This window comes from Xyrauchen texanus, chromosome 14 (assembly GCF_025860055.1).
Source record: "Xyrauchen texanus isolate HMW12.3.18 chromosome 14, RBS_HiC_50CHRs, whole genome shotgun sequence".
NCBI classification, from domain to species: domain Eukaryota; kingdom Metazoa; phylum Chordata; class Actinopteri; order Cypriniformes; family Catostomidae; genus Xyrauchen; species Xyrauchen texanus.
In genome coordinates this window covers 31,023,281-31,048,100 of record NC_068289.1, presented here as the reverse complement: position 1 = coordinate 31,048,100, position 24,820 = coordinate 31,023,281, and the positions used below count along the sequence as shown (strand labels likewise).

The window sequence follows — 24,820 nt, the reverse complement described above, 5'->3', positions numbered from 1 at the left end:
CCAGCCAGGATTCAGAGTATTGACATTTGAAATATGTCCTAATATGCAAGATTTAGTTACATTTAAATGTTGTTTCAGCTAAAGCAGGGATTTAAATTGTATGCTGTATGATATAAATATGATATGTAATATGATATAAAAATAATGTGAATGTTTAGATTATATTTTAACTAGTGTTTATGCTGCCTCATTATCATCAACAAAGCTTGTGCTTGCAAATATCTGTTCAGGTTAAATGAATAAAATGCACTTTAAATATGCCCATATTAGAAAATCACCATCTTATTTTATAATGATTTCTGAAGGATCATGTGACACTGAAGACTGCAGTAATGATGCTGAAAATTCAGCTTTGATCACAAATTGCATTTTACAATATATTCAAATAGAAAACTGTTCTTTTAAATTGTAAAAATTGTTCAAAATATCACTGTTTTTACTGTATTTTGAATCAAATAAATGCAGCATTGGTGAGCAGAAGTGACTTCTTTAAACGGTAGTGTAGGTCTAAAATTAAGTTAAGTCTTTAAGTGTGAGTGATCAGGATGGTTTTCACATCATGTTGTAGCAAAAACTCTAGGCTACAAGATCCAGTTATCAAAAGGCTTGTGGACAAATGTTTAGTATGTGTTATATGGCCTTATTTCAATGACTTAAAGATTTAGTTTTTTCAAAAACCACGCATAAATGTTATTTTCTCAAAAATACAAACCTGTACATACATGTTGCTCACATATTATTGTAGCCCAGTTTCTGCTGAATACAGTGTTATCAGACTTTAGCCATTAATATGTTTTTAAGCAACTGAAAAAAGCACAAATGTGAAGGCATGTCAAAACTTCTCCAGGGCCCAAAACACTCTCAGACCCCAGAGGGTTAATCTTTGTTAACTTTTTTTTTTTTTACTTGTAGTGACACCAAAGCTCCTCAACACAGCCTGTTTACTTTTCACATTTGAATTGCGTATGTGTGAGTGAGAAAGAGAAGACGAGAGAGTGCTGCAGTCATGATCTGTCCAGTTGGTTGTGTGTGTTCCAGCTTGGCAGGGTGGAGTTCTCTAGTACTGCTCCTCCCCAAGCACACTCCTCCCTCGTCTATGTCCTCCACACATTTACTACACCTACAGTTTATTAATAGTTCAGCCAGTGAACTCGGATGACAGGAATACAGCAGCCAGCCTTTAACTGCAATGCAATGAAGTTCCCTGTGGAGCCCTGACCTGGAACTGTAAAGAGAGACATTATAACAACACTCACATGTATATCCCTTTCTCTCCCTTAGTCTATCTATTTGTATTTTGGTCAGAGTAAGCTGTCCCATTTGTAATAATTGCATCCGAGAAAAGGGTGGGAAATTATTACAGATTACTTATACATGCTTTTTAAAAGTTTGATTTCATTCAGACTGAAGCAACAGTCAGAGACATAGTCTGACTTATATTGTACTATTCCGGTTTTCAAATGACACTTTATCTACTGCATAAATCTCTCAATTATCATTATAGAATAATATCCTTATAAATTGAGGGTTCTAAGTGAAGCAAAGCAGTGTTTGTATAGTTAGAGCAATCCAGGAGCAAATTGCATCATCTTCTGTCTTCCAGACATCACCATAAGCACAACGGATAACGCACATCTGATCTGCACCAAAATCAGTAAAGAATCTAAGAAATGCCCATGGCTGTAAAGTTGACCATGCCATTGTGCCTGCTGTGCGTCTCGCTGTTGAGAAGCTATTTAGCGGACTTCTTCGACACGCTACTATGATACACGGCTGCACAATTCATTGACTAAATAATCAGGATTACAATTACAGTTGCCACAATTACGTTAACGAGGAAAGTGTAAATTAATGCGGTCCATGTTGCATAAAAATTTTCTATTTAACCTGTGTTTTTGCAGCTGTTGAGCATTGTTACCAATCGCAGACATGTCCAAGCTCAATTTTATGAATAAGTTCTTAATAATTTGAGCAACTGCATTGTTTTACATGCTGCTTAACGGGGCCAATGTGAAGTGGACTGTTTAGGCACTGCCTTAATTTACTGATAAAACAGCTTTAAAATAACTCAGACCAAGCTTATTTTGGATGTGTAGCCTACATAAAAAATTTTTAATTCCAGTATCAAGGGAAATAATCTGCAATTTTTTGGCCAGTGAAATGTTACAGTGATTTAATAAAAAATTTTTTTTTTGAAAGGGGTAGATCAAGAAGTCCAATTTCCTGGATCTTTTAAAATGAAAGAGTTCAATTTACTATATACTGTTTCAGAACTTAAAACTTGTCAGTCCAAAAACAGCATTTAGTGAAAAACTGCACTTCGGCTTCCAACAACTTGGCCAGTCAAGAAAACTAAATTCTTAGTGTTATTGGCATTTATATAAATATTATAAGTAGACCCAGGGGTAGCAATACAATTGTATTGTATGATATAACTTATAATTAATTTTGGGGGGTTTTGTAGACGGGACAAACTTGATAGGGGGTGGAATCGTAACACTATCTAGAAACAAATTTGCATCTGCTGCATGAGAGTCTCTGCTCTATGAATCTGAAGCATGTAACCACCAAGCCAATTCTCTGTCGAAAACATGAGTATATACTTGTGAATTAAGGAAAAGTGGGCCTCATTCATGAAAAACGAGCAGAACGAATTGTTGTTGAAATCATTTGTAAAACCTGTCTGACGTAAATTTTCGGATTCATGAAAGTTTTTGGATTTTCATAACTTTAGTCAGTAAGAAACAAAATTGACACCTGCTCCTGACCATGAGTAAATCACACTTAAGACATCCAAACGTGTTGTGTTCTTTGAAACAAACTGCCATGACTACATTTTGATAGAAGTGAAATGAAATAAGTAATGAAAAAAAATACTAATAATGAAATGTGTGAAATTAACCTGAAAAAATAACAATAATAAGAAAAAAGATTTTTTTATTTAGAAATGTTTCTTTGCTGCAGAATATTTTTTTTCTCAACTTTGCTTATTTCCAGCAGAAGTTCTTGACATGGGTTTGCGTTTGATTTTCTCAAAAAAAGAGAAGATAAATACAAAAATAATGCCATCTAACGTGACATTTTTATTATAATTTTATATAAGCTCTATTATTTAGATTTCATCATTTAGTATAGGCTTTGTTAAATCGCATTCAGTTGACATATGGCCAGTGGTAAAACCATGAATTAACATATTGTGGGCATGTGAGAAAAAGCTGTGGTATAGCTTTTAAATCTGTAATATCTTTAGGTCAAAGAGCATTCTTTCTTCAGGCATTCTATCAATTTCTTTGAAGATTGTTCCTGTTGCAAGGGAAGTAGGCTATATCACTCTACAGCCGGGGTGCCCACACTTTTATGCGTGATGATCTATATTGAAATGACCAACTCGATAAGATCTACCAATTAAAAAAATGGGTAGATCTTAAAATCATAAAAAATAAAAAAAATGCTTGTTGGGAATTCTGCTTGTATCCCTACATGGAATTCATCTTCTAATTAATTAAAAAATATATAATAATGTTCAATGTTGATATCATTCAGTTTTAACACTAAACCCAAAACACCTACAGCACAATAGATTACAATAGCCAGGGCATTTACCTTATTCTGATGACTTGCACTGAATGGAATCAGACAGTTTTGCATAATCCGGGCAGTAGCTGCTGGTAGTTAGTCTCAAACACTTCTAGCTTTTTCGCGCTCTGTTCTCAGAAGCCCTTGGAAGGCGCAAACCTAGTTGTCATGGCAACTGAATAAACAAAAATCTCACCTGGTCAAAATGTACTCGTCAATTGCAAGTCAGACAGAAACTAAAAGAAGGAAAGACATTATATATTTTTATTCAAATTTAACGAAAGCCAATTTTTTTTTTTGTGATCTACCAGCATTGCGATTAAGATCGACTGGTAGATTGCGATCGATGTATTGGGCACCCCTGCTCTACAGTTTTGGATTTACTCAAAGTTTCTCCAATGTTTTGTTGTTTATTTTTTTGGATCCCCATTAGCTATGCTCAAGAGCACCGCTAGTCTTCCTGGGGTCCAAACAACACTTAAAAGCACACATTATTTATTAACACATACACAAAAACATTCTGTAAATGCAAAATGCAAATCCAACTAACTTCTATACATTGAAGTGCAATACGCTCAACTGAACCAGAGAAGGTGGACATACTACTGTGATCTGTTGGCATAAACTGAACATTTGTACACTAATGTCAAACCATTTTTATTGACCTCTTGGATTAGTTCATAAAATGACAGCAAAGATGACTGCAAGTTCCTCACTTTCAGATCAATCTCAGATCTTACTATCCACCCTCTCTTCGCTGGGGATCACAGGAACCGTGCTTGATTGGTTTAATTCCTATCTCTCAGGTAGGATCTTCAAGGTAGCCTGGAGAGGTGAGGTGTCCAAACCACATCAGCTACTTACTGGGGCACCTCAGGGTTCAGTGCTTTGGCCACTTCTCTTCTTTATATACACAAAATCACTGGGACCCATCATTCAGGCACATAGATTCTCTTACCACTGCTACGCCGATGACACGCAGCTCTACTTGTCTTTCCAGCCCAACGACACCACAGTGACCGCTCGAATCTCTGCCTAGATACACTCTACAAAATCAGGAGGATAAGACCCTTCCTCTCTGAACATGCCACAAAACTTCTTGTTCAGTCACTTGTCATAACTAGACTGGACTACTGTAACGCTCTCATTGCAGGGCTCCCTGCATGTGCAATTAGACCCTGCAAATGATCCAGAATGCAGCAGTACGTCTGGTCTTTAATGAACCAAAGAGAGTGCATGTTACACCACTAATTGTCTCTCTTCACTGGCTGCCAGTTGATGCACGTATCAAATTCAACGCTCTAATGCTGGCATACAGAACAGTCCCTGGGTCTGCTCCAGCATACCTAAAATCATTTTTGCAGAGCTACATGCCCACTAGAAGCCTGCAGTCAGCTAAGGAATGTCGCCTTGTTGTATCAACACAAAGAGGCACCAAAACACTTTCCCTGACTTTCAGCTTCATCGTACGACGTTGGTGTAATGACCATCCCAGCTCCATCCGAGAAGCTGACTCACTTTCTGTCTTCAAAAAAACAGCTAAAAACACATCTTTTCCATGAGCACTTAACCAGTCACTTAAAAAAAAATTGTTTTTGCACTTTAATCTGTTTTGAATACTACTATTCTGATGCTAGTGAAACTCGTACCACTGTCTCCTTAAGATGATTCGCTTATGTGTTCTTCTTTTGTAAGTCGCTTTTATAAAAGCGTCTGCCAAATTAATAAATGTAAATGTAAAAAAATATGGGGAATAAGATGCGTTCGTGAATCCTGCAAAAAGTTTTCGGGAAGCTCCATTGTGAGTAAAGACACACACAAGCTGCAAGCTTAATAGCTCCCATTCATCAAACAGCTCCCATTGCATGAAACATTCTCATCATCTCTGAAAACATTACAGATAAGGGGTAGGCTAATTAATCAACCATATAGGACAGACACAAAATAAATTTGCTGCCATCTCTCTTCAAGCCTGTTAAAATGCTCAAACTCATCCTTATGATGGTTAAAGACTTTGGAAATCTGGTCAGAGCTCTTCACAAAAAGCCAGACCCCCTCGCCCCTATATTCCCCGCCAATTCTCAAACACTGCCAGCACAGAGGGTTTGCAACTCTCACATAGCTGCCTTCATTCCTAGAAAGAGGGAAGGCTTCTCACGCTAAACCCTTGGTATTTAACCCTCCCCCCCTAAATTTGTTTCATAATAACTGTCAGTATGGTTGTAAGTCACATCCTTATGCTTTGCCCATACTCTAGGTTCTACTGATCATCTAATAAAATTAACCTTTGATTTCTTATTTTAATGAAACGGTGACACTAGGCTTTGAACATTCAAAATTACTTTGGACCCCACAACATTACTAATCATGCAGCTTTAAAGTTTGCATTCTTTAAATTCAACCAAAAGGTTAATCGCAGGTTAAGATTTCACCAACTTAAACTTTTTAAGTCTCTTGAGCTTGCATTTCCAATCTCCCACGTTTGCGTATGAATGAAAGTGAATGGAGCGCAAAGTCTAGTGTGACAGCACCATAAGTGGATTCACACTGATAGTTATTAAAGTGCCGGATGTCGCCAAGACACTGCACAGTTGGTTTCTAGTTGGTGTTCCTATTCGACTACAGTATCCAGCTGCATCAGGAGGTGGTTCACGTAAGCTATGCTGTCTGTACTCCTGTTGGTGGTTGCCACATTGTATCACTGCTCGTTTGCATAAAGTTGAACACTACTCAACTTTGTTGCATCACCAGTGGTTGTTGTGGCTCAAAATTATTTGTCACTTGAAATTAATAAAGTTTAATTAAAAAACTACTTTTGGTTATCTTGTCATTGCAAATAGATGTCATTGTGAATGCGCCTTCAAGAACCACACATTTATCCAACTATTTAGGACTAGCCTGGACTACTGTAGCAATTTTTCATTTTACTGGTGAGAAAATGGGGAGATTTATTCTGAGAAGAGTTGAAACTATTGTGTTGGAGTGGTTTGTGGTGGTGTAATCTCACCATTTTAAAGATCACATTTAACACTGAGCATTTGGTTATAACAGCAGCAAAAGCTCAATTATTTTGATGACAGTGAAAATACAGGCAACATGGACAATAGCTGTGCAGTGAAAACACAGGCAACATGGATAATAGTTGTGCCTGCGTGGCCGATTAACAGAAGTGGAAGTTCCCCCTTGTTTCAGCCTTGACAATGGATAATGCACTTTATGTTTTCAAATTTTTTATTAATATTTTTTTATTAGATGCCACCATAATGTCTAGACATCACTGTCAGTATCAACCGTTGAAAAAACTTTAATCGATCAACCACTAAATCACCATGGCTTCACCTGCAGGGCTATTCTGATTTGCGTGTTTGTTTACTTCCCAGGGGGCCATTTAGCGTGGTACGAAGATGCATCAACAGGGAGACGGGCCAGCAATTTGCTGTGAAGATTGTGGATGTGGCCAAATTCACCTCCAGTCCTGGCCTCAGCACAGAGGGTAAGACAATCCATCACTATTATCCTCATTATGTGGTAATTATGTGCAGATTTCTTCAGCTGTGGCCTTTTTGGAGCCCAGTGTTTTCACATAAATAAGCGTTTAATTATTTACTTGGAGCTGAAAATAAATACAACACTTTTAACCACAAAACCTTTTTCATGACTTTTGGACAGGTAATTACTATGCCTTTCTTTTGGAATAGACTTTGTGTTTGGATTGTGCCTTGAAATGCTGATAAAAGAGTTACTGACATGTTAAATGGAGGTCATTTTGTTGTGACTGCCTGTTGCTAGTAGCCTAAGAATCAAATACAATCAATTAAGACTACCTCTACTGGGCTGTTTTTCCTAAAAGCATCACAAGCTTAAGTTGATCATAGAGACCAGTGGCGCTAATGGTTTCTACAATCTACTTAGGCTTAGGATGCTTTTGGGAAACGCAGCCCTAAGCAGTAGTGCACACAACATTGGAATCAATGAGAGGATTCAGTGGTCTTTGAACAAGTTAAATTATAGTTAATAAAGTGATAAAGAGAGAGAGAGGGAGAGAGAGAGAATTCTCATAGTCATGAGGTGTGTAAGAATGGAAACAGCTGTAAAGTTTCAGCAAGAATTCTCCAAGCGGAAAGTGAAAGCACAGATGTTTTAGTCCACTGTTAAACCTCTGTCTTATCCTCTTCTGAGTTTCCCTGGTGCTCACACAGTGTCTACAAACACTCTGCCTACCTTCCATCTGTTTAGTGTTTCAGAATATGTTAAAACACATGGGACTCTGCAATATTAAAATGCTAACTCTGACTTTTGTCACTGTTTTAGCTTTCAAACTTCAATTCCTCTCTGAGTGAAAAAGCAACTCGATGAGCTTTGCCCCCCGCTAGTTTATTTGTACACACACACATACACACACACACACACACACACACACACACACACACACACACATACTCCCATGCCTCGAACACTGTGACAAATACTATCACCCAGTTAAACAGCTGTAGGACTGAAGCTTGTATTGCAATAACTTTGAAGTTCATCATATCCTTTTGGGGCATATATGGAACAGAGAGCATAATAAACCACATAAATTTAAACATACATACACACACACACACACACACACACACACACACACACACACACACACACAGTTTGTATTGGTGCAGCTATCATAATGAGACCTCTCCGTAGACATAATGTTTTTTATACTCTACAAACTATAGATTCTATCCCCTACCCCTAAACCTAATCCTCATAAAAAAACTTTCTGCATTTTTACATTTTCAATAAAACATTGTTTAGTATGTTTTTTAAAGCGATTTAAGTTATGGGGACACTAGAAATGTCCTCATAAACGACATTAACCTGCCCAAACACACACACACACACATATACACACACATTCCAAAAGTACAGTAACAGCAATCACTTTTAGTTTTTTCTGTGCAACTGAAATGCAGTACTCAGTACTGTTCTATTCCAATGTAAAAAAAAATTGCCAAGACCTCTAACACATTGTCCTAACCATGCACAAAATGTGAGTTTTTCAGTAAAAACTTAAATTTTGTCTGACCACACTGAAAGCAAAGTGCTGCATGACAAAGCACAAAAACTGCCAATTAGAACAGATTCAATAAGATACAGCTAGGTATTTGTGGGATTTTGGTCCAATTAAATGTTACTGTGGACAGAGCTACCAAGCTCAACACTCGCAGCTGTCAATGCTTGTTAGGACAAAAGTTCTGATTTACCTGGAAGAGAGCTTTTACTGCTGGATGCTTTATTGTGTCATGCCTGGTTAGAATACAGTGTTCAGGGGCCATTCAGACTGAACCCATTATTGTCCTTAAAAAAAAAAAAAAGCTATATGCAGCCAATTTACGAATTGGACAGAACAAAGGTGTCGTGAGAGACATTTTTAAAAGTTGACTTTCTTTCTAACCTGACATTTCTATTAAAAACACAGCACTCTTGCTTGAGATGCAGCACAACGGTCAAAGACAACCATCTAGCGCATGTTTACATAGAAAAAACACCTTCAGTGTGAACAGTATTTCCCCAATACATTCCAGTCCAACTTTGGATCCTTGTCATTCCATTAAAGACCTCAGATTTTATCATCATTACAAACCCCTTCCACCCATTATTTGTGAGATCAGTAGAAGCATTCAGCTTGCTACTGAGCACCGTGTAAAAATAACACTTCCCTTAATAAATAATTATTGTTGTTTTTTAACATCTGATATATTTCTTAATATTCTATTTTAGTTGTAGTCATACATGTAGTGAACATTAGACAAGATGGCATTCCAGAGCCCCATTTTATGGCAGGGCCCCTCTCTAACTGTCACAGTGAAGAAAATGTGCAACATTTGGATTGGAACGTGGTGGACCATCACAAACAAATGCCAAGCAGCCATCAGATAACCTGCTGCTCAGACACCTGCCAGACACCTCTTATGGAACAGGAAGGCAGGCCCTGGATCAACCTCCACGTTAGAAGGGGCCTCTCATTGGTCCACAGGACCAATACATCAAAATCCTTTTCCAAAACTCTTGGAAAGACTTCCATCCTAAGGTTTGAGTACGGCCCTCTTTATTTTTTCCCAAATTCTGTTTCCTGTTTTAGTCTTTCCGAATCCTATAATTTTAATCAAATAAAAAAACTAAATAAATATTTTTCAACATACCATTACATTATTTTGATCAAATGAAGTGTTTTTATACAGATCCTCACAGCACAATCCAAAACACAATACTGGAGTTATTTATTTATTTATTTGTGTGTGTGTGTGTGTGTGTGTGTGTGTGTGTGTGGGTGTGGGTGTGTGATTGTCAACACAGTACAAATAAAAGCATTGATGAAAACATTTATTCAGAACAGAATTCTTGCTTGTGAGATCTTGTTTTAATATAATTATTATTTGATTATTTGTATTATTTATTACTACATTTAATGTTACATTTTACTATACAGTAGTAGTTTTTTGTCGCAATTTCTTTATTCTAGTTAATTTCAGCTTTTATTTCTGTTGAAAGCCTAATTAAGTAATTTGAGTTTGTATGTTTTTGAAGACAGCTTCACATCTTTGGTTATGCAGTTCGCATTATGGCTTAAATGTGCTTATTAAATTGCACAAAAAAATATTTAATTATAAATATATAGTGTGCATGTGCTTGCATGCTTCAAGCTTAATTTGCACTCTGCTGTCTGTAATTTATTATAAACACAAAATGCACGTTATGCTAACGATGAGGGTGTTATCAGTGTATGAGCAGCCTGCTTCACACATTCCTTTTGAAACGCACAGCACATTCAGACTGTATATTTATATAATTGAGTCTCAGACTTTTGTGGTCACACTAGGACACATAACAATTTTACTTTGATTAATTAAGCATTAATACATTAATTTGATCCCAAATATGTCAAATTCTATTATATGCAGTGGTTAATAGTTCATTTAGTTTTTATGACTGGATTCCACTATTTCGTGCGTATTTTTCATCACAGAACTCAAAGGGCTCTATCAAAGCTTAGATGGCCATAAAAATTCCTTAGGATCTCCAGATGCAGCATGTTAATTTATTATGTGGCAGCAGTGTTTATTACATTTATTTAATTAATAATTAATTTATTAAAACTATGTGGCAGCAGTGACTGAAACAAAGAGAGACCACAAATAAAGACAAATTCATCCATCCATAAATGGTCGTAATCCTTAAAATAGACATCAACTGCAACACTCAATTATTCACAGAACTGTTTGTGTTAATTGCAGTTGTTTGATTAACAGAATAATTCACAGATGTTGACAAATTAACATGTATATTAATGTATGGGTAATAGTACAACCTTTCAGCATCTTATTTGGACTCTGTGTGAGTCAACACAATGCCAGTTGTATTTTGGTGGTGGTTCGGAAAGTGAACATCGCATAGGTAAAAATTAAAAAGAATAGTTCACCCAGAAATGAAAATTCACAACACATATACACCGGAGAAAGGAATTTACAAAACATGTCTTAACAGTTTGAATTTGAAGAGATGCATTTCTATGCCCAGCCTTATATGAACCGGAGTAAATCAAACGAGCGAGATGTGGGAGGCTGAGGCTGCCATACTCACACCGTGTCCCATGATGAGCGACGGACCATTCTGTTCAGTTCTTTTTAAATTTCCTGAAGATAGATATTAATGTAATCAATACCCAAATGTTCAAGGGTTCAAAAGCCAGAGTATTGTAAGTTGCTCTGTTTCAGAGCATTTTCTTTTTTGTGGCTCCAACATTGAAGACATTGAGCTCACTGACTGGCATTGTTTTAAACCTAAAGTCGAAGGAGGCCTTGATGGACCAGTCAAGCTCATACAGTAACTAAAGGTTCCTTCAACATCCATTTAATGCAGATATATTATGATACATAATTCACACTCGATACGCATTCTGTTAAAGGTCCTTTTTCCTTTGGTTACATTTGCCTTTTTTTTTTTGCCATGAATTATATCAATTTCTCCTAGTGCATCATGTTTGCTGTGTTTACATATTTGCCTAGTGCCTGGGATTGTTGGACTTGCTCATTCTTATTCCGTCTGCTATAAGGCTGAATGATGTTTTGATGTGTCTATTTCCTTTAGTGTAAAAACACTGACCACCAAAATCTACTCTGTTTACTCAATTAATTTAAGACTTGTATTATACATACACTCACTGAGCACTTTATTAGGAATACTATGGTCTTAATAAAGTGCCAGACATGGTCTTCTGCTGTTGTAGTCCATCCGCCTCAAGGTTCGACGTGTTGAGCATTCTGAGATGCTATTCTGCTCACTTCAATTGCACAGAATGGTTACCTGAGTTACCTTTGCCTTCTGTCTCGTACCTGCATGATTTCATGCATTGCACTGCTGCCATACAATTGGCTGATTAGATAATCGCATGAATATTTAGGTGTACCGGTGTTCTTAATAAAAGTGCCCAGTGAGTGTAGAACACTTATATTGGCATTATGTTCATGCTGTATTGAGGGGAACATTTCTTCTTCATTAATAAACATATTATGGAGCTTTGGGTTCCTTGCCACAGTTGCATTTGGCTTGCTCTCTGGGGGCTTAAAGACAAATAATTTTTAAGGCATGATTTTTAATCATGTTTTTCAATGAAACTGCACAATGAGGACTGTCAAGCTGGTTTGAAACAATGTGTATTTCAATACAAATATATCAATAAAAATGACTTGACTTCATTATTTGCCTCCAGCACTTGGAATATTCATGTACAGTAGGCCCATACTGCATGTGAGATGGTGGCTGGTGAACAACGGAGTGCCTTTCTCAGTAGGAATTCTACTGTTCAGTAACCCCCTGTAATTCACCATGTGTGTTCTGCAGCAAGTGCTTTGAGAAGGGAAGCGGTCATCCAGAAGGCTGCAATTGAAGTTTACTGGGGTCTTATTGATCTGGGGAAAAAAAAGGCTCTCAGTGCTTGCAGTAATCTGACCTGAAGGGAATGTGCCTTCTTAGAGGCACTGTAAGAGATGGGCTCCATTATTGTCTGCCCTGTGGGAGGTCCAAAAAACCCACCATTGCACACACAAACAGCCAAGCGTTAAGTGTCGTAACCATTATAATCATCGCCGCGGCAAAGCTCTGCACTCTCAACAGCATATAGAGTTTATTTCGAGTTTATTGTTACCTCTCCATTTAGTTACCCATTTTTAATACTATTTTTGAAAAGAGTGTTTTGTATATTTTGTCAAAGCAGTTTCAATCAGGATATTTACAGAGGTTAAAGCCTCTAAACAGCCTCTGGGCAATCCAGAATTATAATTTAAAAGACACTCTGTTGCTTTTCATGTATGACTCCTTCACAATGTTTGTATAAAGTCAGTGAATCATGAAATGATTAGTTCACAAAGCTGCAGACGCAGCAGACACAGAGGCTGTTAGCCAGGGTGAACTGTTTTTCTCTGTGGATGAGATCAAAATGGTTGGTTTTAAGCTCTTATCCCATAGATTTCGGGGAAAATATTATCTCCAAAATATTTAGCCAAAGGTTATTTCTTCTTGCAGGTGTATTTTTGCACCTGTTTTTATTTCAAGTTTTGTTTGAATTATATTCAGATATGCAAATACAGCTCTTCCAAATACTTTATGGTTAATGCTAAAATGTGTACACTAATATATAAATTAGTGGTCGACCGATATATCGCAGAGGCTGATATATCGGCCAATATTCCGAATTTTTTAATTATCTCCCGATAAATTATCACGTTTGGCCAAGAATCGGCTGTTGCACAGGAAGGAGCCGTCTGAGACATGTTAATGTTTTTTTTGTTAGTGCCATCGTGTCACCACAATAATAGATCTAAACAATTGCACGGTGTGCAACACAGTCTCATTTAAACGGACCCACATATCTGAACCATGACAGGTGCGTATGTACTCATGTTTAAAGTATTTGGTGTTTCATTCTCTCTCTCTCACTCTTCTTTCCTGTAACTTTAAAGGTCTTGTCTAATGACAAAAAGGCAAATATTAATGAAACCTCATATATCTTGTTTAAACAGATTTAATTCACAAACCTCAGGAAACTTGTCCAAATCCGTTTTCTTACTGTGGAGCGCTTGTATATATTCCTCTTCAGCATTTTATAATAGCCTGGATTAAAACTGTCCCTCTGACTGTTGCACATTGGTCAGTCCATGATACTTCAGGCAGTCGATCCGGGCCGAGTAAACTGGAGGTGGTCAGGTGATTGGTGTCTCACTGGATCCATACTAGCGCATGAGAGCAACTTCAAAGTAAAAGTGTGTCATATGCGCTATAAGGAAATGTCATGTTCACTGTGTATGTACAGTTAGTTTGATTCATTCTTTTTGTGAGAAAATGCATTTGCTAATGCAATTCTTCCTTCCTAATGTATTAAAACAAATGTTTGTGCAAACAATTACTAAAATTGGAAGACTGAACAGAATTCAGGAGAAACTGCTGTTTACATCTAAAACAAAATCAGATTTTGAAAGGTTTTTATATTTAAGTTTTGTTTTGTTTGAAGGTTTGGGTAAATACAGTGCTTAATAATATGTAGTACATTTTTTAGCCAATTTCTGTAAATGTCATATACTGTTATTTTAAATTGTGTGATATATTGGCATTTTATCGGCCTATTGGCCACCCTTCTCTTTTGATATCTGAATTGGCCAATAAAAAACCCATATCAGTCGATCTCTAATTTTATACCAGGGTCACGAAGTGTTAACCTTTTTATTTTTCGTGTGTTTTGTGCACTGTGATTCAAAATTGTGACATTTTGCATTATTTAACTTTTTTTTGTTTATTGGATTCTGGTGCTTTCTACTTCACAATATTTTAGAACCATAGAAATAAAGTAGAGCATAGACAAATCTATGTCGGTAAAAAAACAAAAGTCATTGTGAGGCAACAGCATACCTTGGTTCTGCCGTGTTTATCAATTACTCCGAAACCATTGCAGTCTACCTGTATAGATGATAAGTATGGAGATCTTTACAAATTAAGCAAGTTATAGACTTATATTCGTAACTTTTTCTGCACTGCATTTTGGCCATATACAAACATTTGAGTGTTGACATTTTGTCTTCTCACACACTTGCTCTTGAGTTGGTGGTCATCTCTTTTTTCCCCAAAATGTAACTAAAAAATAATGAATGTTGGCATTAGAATATCTATACAGTTTTTACCAAATAAAAAATGGTGATGGAAAGTAAATAGCCTGTTCCTGGTTTGCAAAATCTAATGCTGTGCTCCTTTGAATATATTGTACAGAGAAATCTTTGCTGTAGTCACAGATGTGACCATGCCAGCATTGGGATAGACACTGTCTCACTTGCTCTGTAATTATTACAACACTTAGAAGACAATTAGCCTGTTCAGCAGCCTGCTTTAATCAGCCAACCTGCCACCAAAGGATAAGATATTGAGCAAGAAATAAAAGCCCACAGACTTGATTTGAAGGAGCCACTTAGAACACCCTTGCAACTATATAGCAATGCTCTAATAACCTAGAAAATGTATTAGATGTGATGCACTGTTCCAGCTTGCTGGTTACAAAACATTGTTCCTGTGAAGACAATATTAGAAACTTGAATAAGTAGCATATTCAGGCTCTTCTGGGCTGTTGTCAGAGTGTCCTGTCAAGAACAGCTGACTGTAATCTTTTCTACAGTCTTGTGATTTGTGAAAGCTTTGTACAATTAAGCTCATATTTTCCAAGAAACAGTGAGTCAGAATGAGGTTAAACAAAACAGGCATTTAATTACTTTTAATTAAATTTAATTCATTAAATTTAATTAATTTTAAATTTGTGATGAGTGTATCTGAACAGTCTTATCCAAGTAATAATTTAGCATACACTAATTCAAGTGGCTTACAATGCAATTATTATAGATCTCCAGTAACTCCAGTAAATTTTCATTGCAATGCAAGATGGGATTCTGAGTTTGTATCGTCATAAAAGCATACAAAAGGAGGAGCGTAGAAGGTTCTAAAAACCTAGCCCTTCCACTCTCCCAGCCCCGGAAGTGGTTGTGACGATAGGAATTGGAAAAGTCTGAATAGTTTGTATATTCTTTGAGACATAAGAAAACATGGCCGCTGCACTGCATCTAAATTGTGCGCTCCGATGGAAATGGCTTTATAAATTTATTTTGATTGTTTTAAAGTTTGTAAAATAAAAATATTGTGATTTTGAAAAGACTATTTGAGCAGCTGGTTCATTATGTCAACCGCTTCAGTCATTATGACAACCGATTTTGCTGGTTAACAGCAGCATGAATGCAGATCACACTGGTTCGATCATACACGTCTGAGCCCAGCCTAGTCTAATCATACCGGTTTGATTGAACATGCTAAAGGGTTAAGGGCCTTGAGAATGGAGGGGCCACTCAGTCCCATTTCTCATCCCTCTTTAAGGGGCTGAGGGCACTTTTCCTTTCTTAAAATCCCCTCCTAAAATCTGGTCCTAACCACTTTTAGTAATTAATAGATCTCTAGACCTTAGCACTCCACCTCTTCAATCTTGATGATTCTGAAGCTTGGCAACCTGACATGAAATTGTGAAGTATAGATTTTCTTTATTTTATTAATTATTACAAAATTTAAAAGATGCTATATTGATTTTTGGATGGTCTCCCATGTCCTACAAATCACAAATAGAGACAGAATAGATGCTAAATGCTTTTGATGACTTTTTTTAGAGTAATCTAGTGTGAGTAGCCTAAGTCTTCACAGATGAAGATGGGCAAAATATTACCAAGTTTTGGTGTGAAGTTTTTGTTTATCATATCGCAGTTCAAATCGCAATATTTTTCAAAATGTGACTAAAATATCACTTTTGTCCAAACCGTGCAGCCCTTCTCAAAACATTCTAAAGGCGTGTACAAACAGGATGTGTTTTTGTATTCAAAAAGGAGATGAAGCACAACTTAATGGAATAGAGTGCAGAATGCAGTTCATTATTAAATCATAATGCATTTTAGATGAAAAATGCCTATGTCACCCCTGCTTCTTTTGATTGTTTTAAAACTAACTTTGATGCACTATTTAAAAAAATTGTGTTGCAATGATAGTGACTAAATACTTTTGTCTCACACAAGTGAACATACAAAAGTTAAAAAAATAGTGCAGATGAAATGCAAGAACACATTTCTCTGTGCATTCCCCCTAAGTGTGTGTGCTTAATGATAAATGAAAACATTATTACTAACATGATCATTACCATGATTACTGTACAAACATTTTTCTGAATGGCCGAAGTACATGTTAATTGTCCATTTAATAAAATTATGTTAAGTTATCCCAGCCACGGCCTAGCCATAATGAAAACATGCAAACCATATGTATATATTTTATAACATTTTAAATATTTATATAAGGGTTTTTCCTGGGTCAAAAAATCTGACGTACCCAGTCATCCACATAATCGAATTTGGGTTATTAAATAATTGCAATTAATTAGTATATTGTATCTTAACTACATTGGATACAAGTTATTTTTCATTATTTAATCATCTGATACATTTTCAATTTGACTCGAGGTGCAATGTGAAATCAAATTAAACTTAACATAATTAATACCTTCTATAGGACTACTCATAATATTCTGACTATTCCCATATTTAGACCACTTATGTGTATGTAGATTTTGTTTCCTACTCCATAAAACAATATATTGTTTTCCTTTTACCAGGTTCTTAATGATTTAAGAAATATTTAGGAATATCTGAAGGCCGGTTTATTTCCTAATATCACACATAATCATTAGAATAGAACAAACAGTATATTATACTGGATGAAAACTTTATTCATAATTTGTCCATAAGTCTCGGAGGTCCAAACTTTAAAGCACTTTATGTATTTGCCCTTATATTTACAGTGCAATGCCATAAGCATAGGTAAGACCATAGGTGGCTCCACATTACTGTGGTTAGATTAATGTAGCTAGTCTTTCTAAAAAATTATTTATATTACATCTAATAGATTATTTAATATGAAACATATAAAATCTAATATAACATTTTTGTATAAAATACCACAGTTACTGTTACTATAGTAAAAATATAAATATTAGTACGGTTAATTATGTTTTTGCACATGGGACAGTGTTGTCTCTATTTCTCATCAGTGCTGCATATAATGTTGCTATGCACTGTCAATCCCATAATCCCCTCCTGTTTAAGTTTCATACTTAACTCAGAGAATGAATGGAAACGGACGCTCATGTCCCACTCGACGTGTCTCTTCAGTCTATCAACACCCCTGAATCACATGTCGGCTGCAGCTTTTACTCCATACGGTTGCCCTTTATAAAAAAAAGTGCGAACGTGTTAACACAGCGAAGTCTTGAGGCTTGTGTGTAAGGACGCTTACACAAGTTTACATTGCATCAGAGAACACTGAAAATCCATTGTCGAAAGAACAATGCATCAGGGTTCCTGAAAGCGATGCTCCTTCACTGAAAGTAAAAGTTGAATAAATGTATCACACTCTGATGTGAACATCCACAGACAAATAAATTCTGAAAAATGGGCCTAAAAATTCATTTTGCTCTATTCCCACTAGATTTCAAACCTACCTGTCTCTTTCTCAAAACATGTTACCTGTCTCTTTCTCAAAACTTTCCTATCCATCAAATACTTATTCAGAGCTTTCTCTATGGACACTTTTCACAGACTGTGACGACACGTTTCTGCCTTTTTTATCAGCGTAAATCGAGCAAACTTTTTTATATTTGCAATGTTTTTATTATTTTGTGTAAATTAATAACAATATGCTTTGTACTGTATTACCTTGTGATACAGAAAGGCACATCTTCCTCTTCTGTTTGAGAGGGTGCAGAAATAGACTTTAGCATCACTTCAGCTTCTTGATCCATTTTCCTCTAAATCCATCATTGTCCACTGTGCTTGTGCTTCTATCCTTGACTGGCTGTTTTTAAGGAATATTTTGTGTTCAGTACAAGATAAAGTCAGTCAACAGCATTTGTGACATGTGTTGATTACCACAAAAGAAGAAAAAAAAGCTAAATTCGAGGTTACAGTGAGGCACTTACAATGGAAGTGAATGGGGCCATTTTAGGAGGGTTTAAAGGCAGAAATGTGAAGCTTATAATTTTATAAAGGCACTTACATTAATTAAACTGTTAAAAATATGTGTATTATTTTAGCTTTGTTATGGCAACAAATTTGTAAAATTAGCTATAATTATACACAGAAAGGTTAGTAGGTAAGTGATTTTTAGTACACTGAAATTGTGTTACCATGCACATCGTTTATGCCTTATCTCTATATTTTTGAATTGGCCCATTTCACTTCCATTGTAAGTGCATCACTGGAACCCAGATTTCTGCTTTATTTATTTATTTATTTTTTAGAAATGTGGGGCAAGTCAAAATTAATTTTTGTGGTAATCAACATTATGCAATGAACGCTGTCGATTGAGCTTAATTTGTATTGAACCCGGAATATTACTTTTTAGTGTTCATTTGAGATATTTGACAGTTCACAAGGGAAGTGAGTGGATGAAATGCTTCTAAATGCTTCAGGGCTTGACCTGGATGTGGTTCTGTTGGTTAGTGGAACTGATTATTATCAGGCAGAGTTTTTTCCGTAGGCTCTCTGATTCATACTCTTATATTTTGTTTGATGGATCACCATTTACTCAAGTTAGGGGATGCCACATGTGTCTAAAAATAGGGGGGCAATTCCCACTGAATCCCAAAGTATACTTCAGCTTTTATGTCTCGTTAGCGTGTGCTCTAGACTTTAAAAGTATACTCCATGTGACCGTGCGCACATAAACATTCAGTTGATGAATGCGTGCTATGACTGCTACGAGACACTGTACTCTTTCTCTTTAGGAGTTTAGACCCAAAAAGTTGTCTTGACAGTCTTTCAGACTCATGTTATAAAAATTAAGGTATCTCCCCTGTGTCAGACCCTTTGCTATGACACTTGAAATTTAGCTCAGGTGCCTCCATTTAGCCAAATTCAATTGATTGGACATGATTTGGAAAGGCACACACCTGTCTATATAAGGTCTCACAGCTGAAAATGCATATTAGGGCAAAAACCAAGTCATAAGATCACAGGAACTGCCTGCAGAGCTCAGAGACAGGATTGTGTCAAGGCACAGATCTGTGGAACTCTTCAAAAATATTTTGGCTGCATTGAAGGGTCCCAAGAGCACAGTGGCCTCCATAATTATTAAATGGAAGACGTTTGGAACAACCAGGACTCTTCCTAGAGCTGGCCGCTCTTCCAAACTGAACAAGTTTGGGCCTTGGTAAGATTGAGGGAAGAGTAATCATTGAGCAAGAGTGATCAGTGAGGATTTCTTCCGGAATCCCCACTTGGGAGATTATTCTGAAGAGTGCCTCCACAACACTTCATGCTGAAATGTTGCGCAGAGGCATTGCTTCTGGATATCGCTTTCCATAGACGACCAGAATCAATACAAGGTGATGTCTGCATGCCGTCCACTCCAAAGGCCCGACGAGGTCCATACCAATTATTTAGAAGTGGACCTCGATTAATGGAAGGGGGCACAATGGTGCTCTTGGGGTGGCAGGCGGATTCACCAGCTGACATTCACAGCATGCTGCACACCACCTGTGAACATCCATGTGAATGCCCAGCCAATAGAAACAGGCCATTAGATTGTTCAGTGTCTTTTCCTGCCCTAAGTGACCCACCATTGGATTTTAATGAGCCGCCTGGAATAACATTTTCTGGCAGCTCTTCGGTACCAACAATTGGGTTGTATCGTCTTTTGCCTGAGTGTTCTGCATCACTCAATACAACCGATCCTTGCTAATTAAAAAATATGGATATACGAGTGCGATGTCTGGCTGGAGGCATTGACCATAAATCACTTTCACTTGATCAAAGGCGTACCTAAGGGTCTCGCCTCGCATCTGCTCAAGAAGGAAATCCCCTGCAGGGAATCCTCTAAGGGCTGGGGAAGCCGAGGCTTACGTAGTGCTGACGTGGCGCTGACATAGACAGCCCTGGCACTACCTCGCCAGCCAGTGAATCACACACACCACACACCGAAATGTTTTGTTGCAGGACCCATCCACACATATTCCACTTAATAAACTTGTAAATGCCAGCCAATTCATACCAAAGATTAGTGGATGGGAGAAGCGGGGACTAACCACAGCCTCAACACTCTGCTTTTGTCCCCTTTTGTCACTACAGGGTAATTTTGATTGTCCCCATGCACACATCTTATCTTCACCTGCCCACTTATATCCAAATCCTCGGACTAAACCAAGCTTTGGTGAATGAGGGTTTGATTACAACCTGAATCCACCAAGGCTTGGAATGTACCCCCTTAAAACTCACAGGTATCTGGTATGCTCCTGCTCGATCGGGGGCAGCCTGTGGTACGTCAGGGATCTGGACCAATATTTTACCTCCATCGCGGAGCATTGGTCCTGGGAATGCCCTGGTTCCCCACAGCTCCAGCAGACCGGCCCAGACTTCACACCTACACCCGTGGAAGCAGATTCACCAACCTGTGTGGAAAGCGGGTAGGGTTAGGGAAAACCCATGGGTTGAATGGCCCACGGGATCGGGGAACTGGTTTTGGGGTCAGAATTTCCCATTTCCGGGGAATAGGAGAAGCACGAGGGAAACGAGAGGGGGAGAGAGGAGAAAGAGAGAGGAAGAGAGGGAATATGCTGCCAAATGGTCCTCAGCCAGCTGGATTGACTCGGGACGCCTGGCAGTGGCACTGGACCCACTCATCCCTTCCGGTATATGGCTGATGAAATGCTCCAGCACCACGAAGTTGATGACAGCTCCGGTGTCATGATCCTCTGCCAGCAGCCACCTCCGACAGGTGTCACGGAGCAGAAACCTCAGAGAGTGGAAATATTGAAACTGTTATTCAGGACTCTGGCTTACCTGTTGCAAGATGGCTCTTTTCAAGTCCTTATACCCCAGGAGGTTGGTGACTGGAAGTTGTTGGGCTGCCAGTTGAGCCTCTCCAGACAGTAGTGGTAGCATCCAGTCTCCCCACTGGGTCTCCGGCCATCCTGATGCTTCTGCCACCCGCTCAAATAACAGAATAGCTGTTAGAGATAATTTCCCACAGATGTCAATCCTTACCGTTCTTCCTGTCCCGGCCACGGTCTCCACAGACATCGCTCAGCCACTCCCACATCACCACAGCTGAGTTTCGCAGAACTTGCCAGGTTGTGTATCCAGTGCACCATTGTAAAGGATCAGGACATTTTTTAAAACAGTATGAACAGTACAAATCCATTAAAACACATCATGGATGGTGTGCTGGGACTTTGTCCTGCTGTGAGTGGAGAGACCACTCGGGACACTGATAGTTACAGTCGCTAAATTGTCAATGCTAACTTATCTTTCTAGCTAATGTTTACAAACAATATAACTATATTCTAGATAACTAAATAACATAATAGCTTGCAATGGGCAGAGTGTTTGACGTTGACACCAAAGCAGCGTGCTAAGGGCAGGTTTTAGGGCTATTGGTCCAATGGTAGGAACGCAGACCGATTTTGGCTCAAGGTCCGAGGCTATTGGACCTGGCTTGCCAGTTGATAGCCCTGGCTCGCACTGGCCCGATAATGGAAAAGTGGCTAATGTGACTCGGTACAGCTAGGTTGCTCCAGTGTTACATTTGCAATTTTTAATGCTTTGTTGGTTATAAAAAGGTGCAATAGTTTTTTCACGTGCAGGAATTACCTGCATTATGATTATTAAAATTATGCACAATACTTGTAATTCCCGCACCAAATTTCATGCCCTGTTTATGCTGGTCTACTATTGTATCATCGAGTTCAGATTTACACACCCCTAAATGGTGCGTAAAAACAAAAATGACTGATTGGTCGCTTTACATGTTGTTCAGATGTCCTCTTCCTGTGTAACTGTGTGGTTTTTGGCCAAAATAAACTGTAAAGCAGACCAGGATTATTGCTTATAACGAAAAGTCTAGCTCAGCAAGAATAGCTTGAGTGGAACGTTTTTTTACATTTACACACACAAACAGACGGGCATATTCATTTGCTGAGTAAGCTGTCAGTGTGAGCCGAGCCCTACTGCACAACCTCTCTGATGGTGGTCCTGACTACACAGCATGTGTAGCACAGACCACTACTGAGTTCACATCTCTCCTCCTCTTCTTTCTTTAACTCTCCTGCCTCACACTAGCATTCCTCCCGATGTGTGCAGAGTTGTCTACATGCTGATTCATCCATGCCTTTGCTTTCCCCAAATGTTGCCAAAACTACAGTATGTATGAAGGGATGTTCAACTTTGTAAATCAGGATTAGAATTAATGGGTAATGTTATGAAAGAAAGCTAGTTTGACAGTTAATAAATGAAATGCGAGGATTTTGCTGGTTAAATTAAATAATGCAACATCATTAATATCACAGTGATTTTAATATGCTTTTTATTTGGCCAATTAACTTATCTAAATACTCAGTCATTAGGCTAGTTATATGACCCATTTCTTGTCTTGTGAGGTACTGTATGCCAGCCTATGCATACAATTAATTCATCACACTGTGTGTAATTAGCTTTACTGTGTTTTTAAGAGCACTGTCCACCTTAAGGGCTTATTAATACCATTTATATGGCTGCCAGGAAGACATTGTTGAGCCATAAAAAGCTTGCTTGGATGAAATGCATTTCCAGTGTAATATTCTCTGGCAAATAGTTTGTCTGTGTTTCTGTTTCTCTCTCTCCCTTTAATGCTACATCTGATACACATTGGTAGTGTAATTGTGTGATTTGATTTGGAGAGCTATCATAGTTCTCAATAGTGATGTGAAAGAGTAGAGAGTCGAGAGAGAAAAAGACAGTCAGATCAAATTAGTACTGGACGATTATAGCTAAAGAAAATTATATATATATATATTTCAGCCTTTTGACGATGTTCAATATATCTCAATATTTTTGTACTTGCTCTTTTATTTTCCTGTTCAATCAGAACTATGATTTTAACCAATCAGCTGTTATTGCCACTTAGATTAAAGAATTTCCATGTAAAAGCTCAAATATTGTTAAAACTAGTACAATGAGTCTTTAGGAAACATAATGGTAAATAAATGCATTAAAATCAAATAGTAGAAAGTTGTGTGTATAATTGCAAGAATCCACACTGCAACTGAAATGCACACACCCATACAAACACCCATGCACTCTCTATAGCCTACAAAAAGTGCATCTACTTTTAAAGACATTGCATTGCATTTATCTCTTTTGAGAGATAGAGAGAATTGGTGAGAGGCTTCATGATTCCCATCTTGTAAATTGTGAGAATGTGTGAGTGATTGTGAGAATATTTCACCTGTTTATTAGTCATGCCACTGTGTGAGTGATGATGCTCATTCTTTGACAGGCACCTTGTGTGTTTCAAAGACTAATATCATTCTGTGTGCACACATTGATTTGCTATGCATATATCCATGGAGTGATATATGCGTTACCTTACCTTTCTCTTTCTTGGCTCTATAAATGGGCAGATTACTTTTTTTCAGCTAAATCCTCTTTATTTACCACATCAGGGTAAATGATTGTTTCCATATTCCCCTGTGTGCCTTTGTCTCATATGTGCTTTATTGCAGTGGGAAGGCAATCAAAAGTTAATGACGTTAACAGAGTAAAGCATTCCCCAAAACGTTCATATAGATAATTTGCAGTATACAGTAGTATCTTGCCCTGATGTATGGAGTAAGCCTGGATTAGCTGAATGAGACAATAGTGTTGAAACACAATCTGTAAAAAAATAAAAACTTTGTAAGAGACATGTATGGATATGTGTCTAAAAAAAGACACTGAAAAATTTGTTTACCTACAAATATTCAAACTGTGATATTAGCACAAATTTGGTACTTTAATTTTAAACTGGAATTTACAAAAAGCATTGGAACTATTGCAGCACAAGTGTTATGATTTTGTCATCCCACTCAGACATGAAAGTTTGAGCCTGAGAAATTAAATGATAAAATATTTAAAGAAATGGTTCACCCTCAAAGAAATGTCCTCATCTTTTACACCTTTAAATAGGGATGTCCCGATACGATAATGGTATCGGAACTGGGTACAATACTGCACTTATTTACTCATATAATCATGCTCATATATCCGATACCAAAAACCGTTACCATCTGATGTACGAATGTCATTCCGTAAGCATTCAGCACAGAAATTTAAATCACATTATGTAAGTG

General features: G+C 37.5%; 1 protein-coding gene across 8 annotated transcripts in view; it reads left to right on the top strand.

The window, feature by feature from the left end:
- LOC127654699 (peripheral plasma membrane protein CASK-like) overlaps window positions 1-24,820 on the top strand; it is a 237,015-nt gene that overhangs the window by 117,940 nt on the left and 94,255 nt on the right. For all 8 annotated transcript variants that reach the window (XM_052141981.1, XM_052141989.1, XM_052141985.1 and 5 more), the window contains one exon: window positions 6,957-7,069. In XM_052141981.1, coding sequence (XP_051997941.1) covers window positions 6,957-7,069 — 113 coding nt within the window. The remainder of the gene's footprint in view (window positions 1-6,956; window positions 7,070-24,820) is intronic.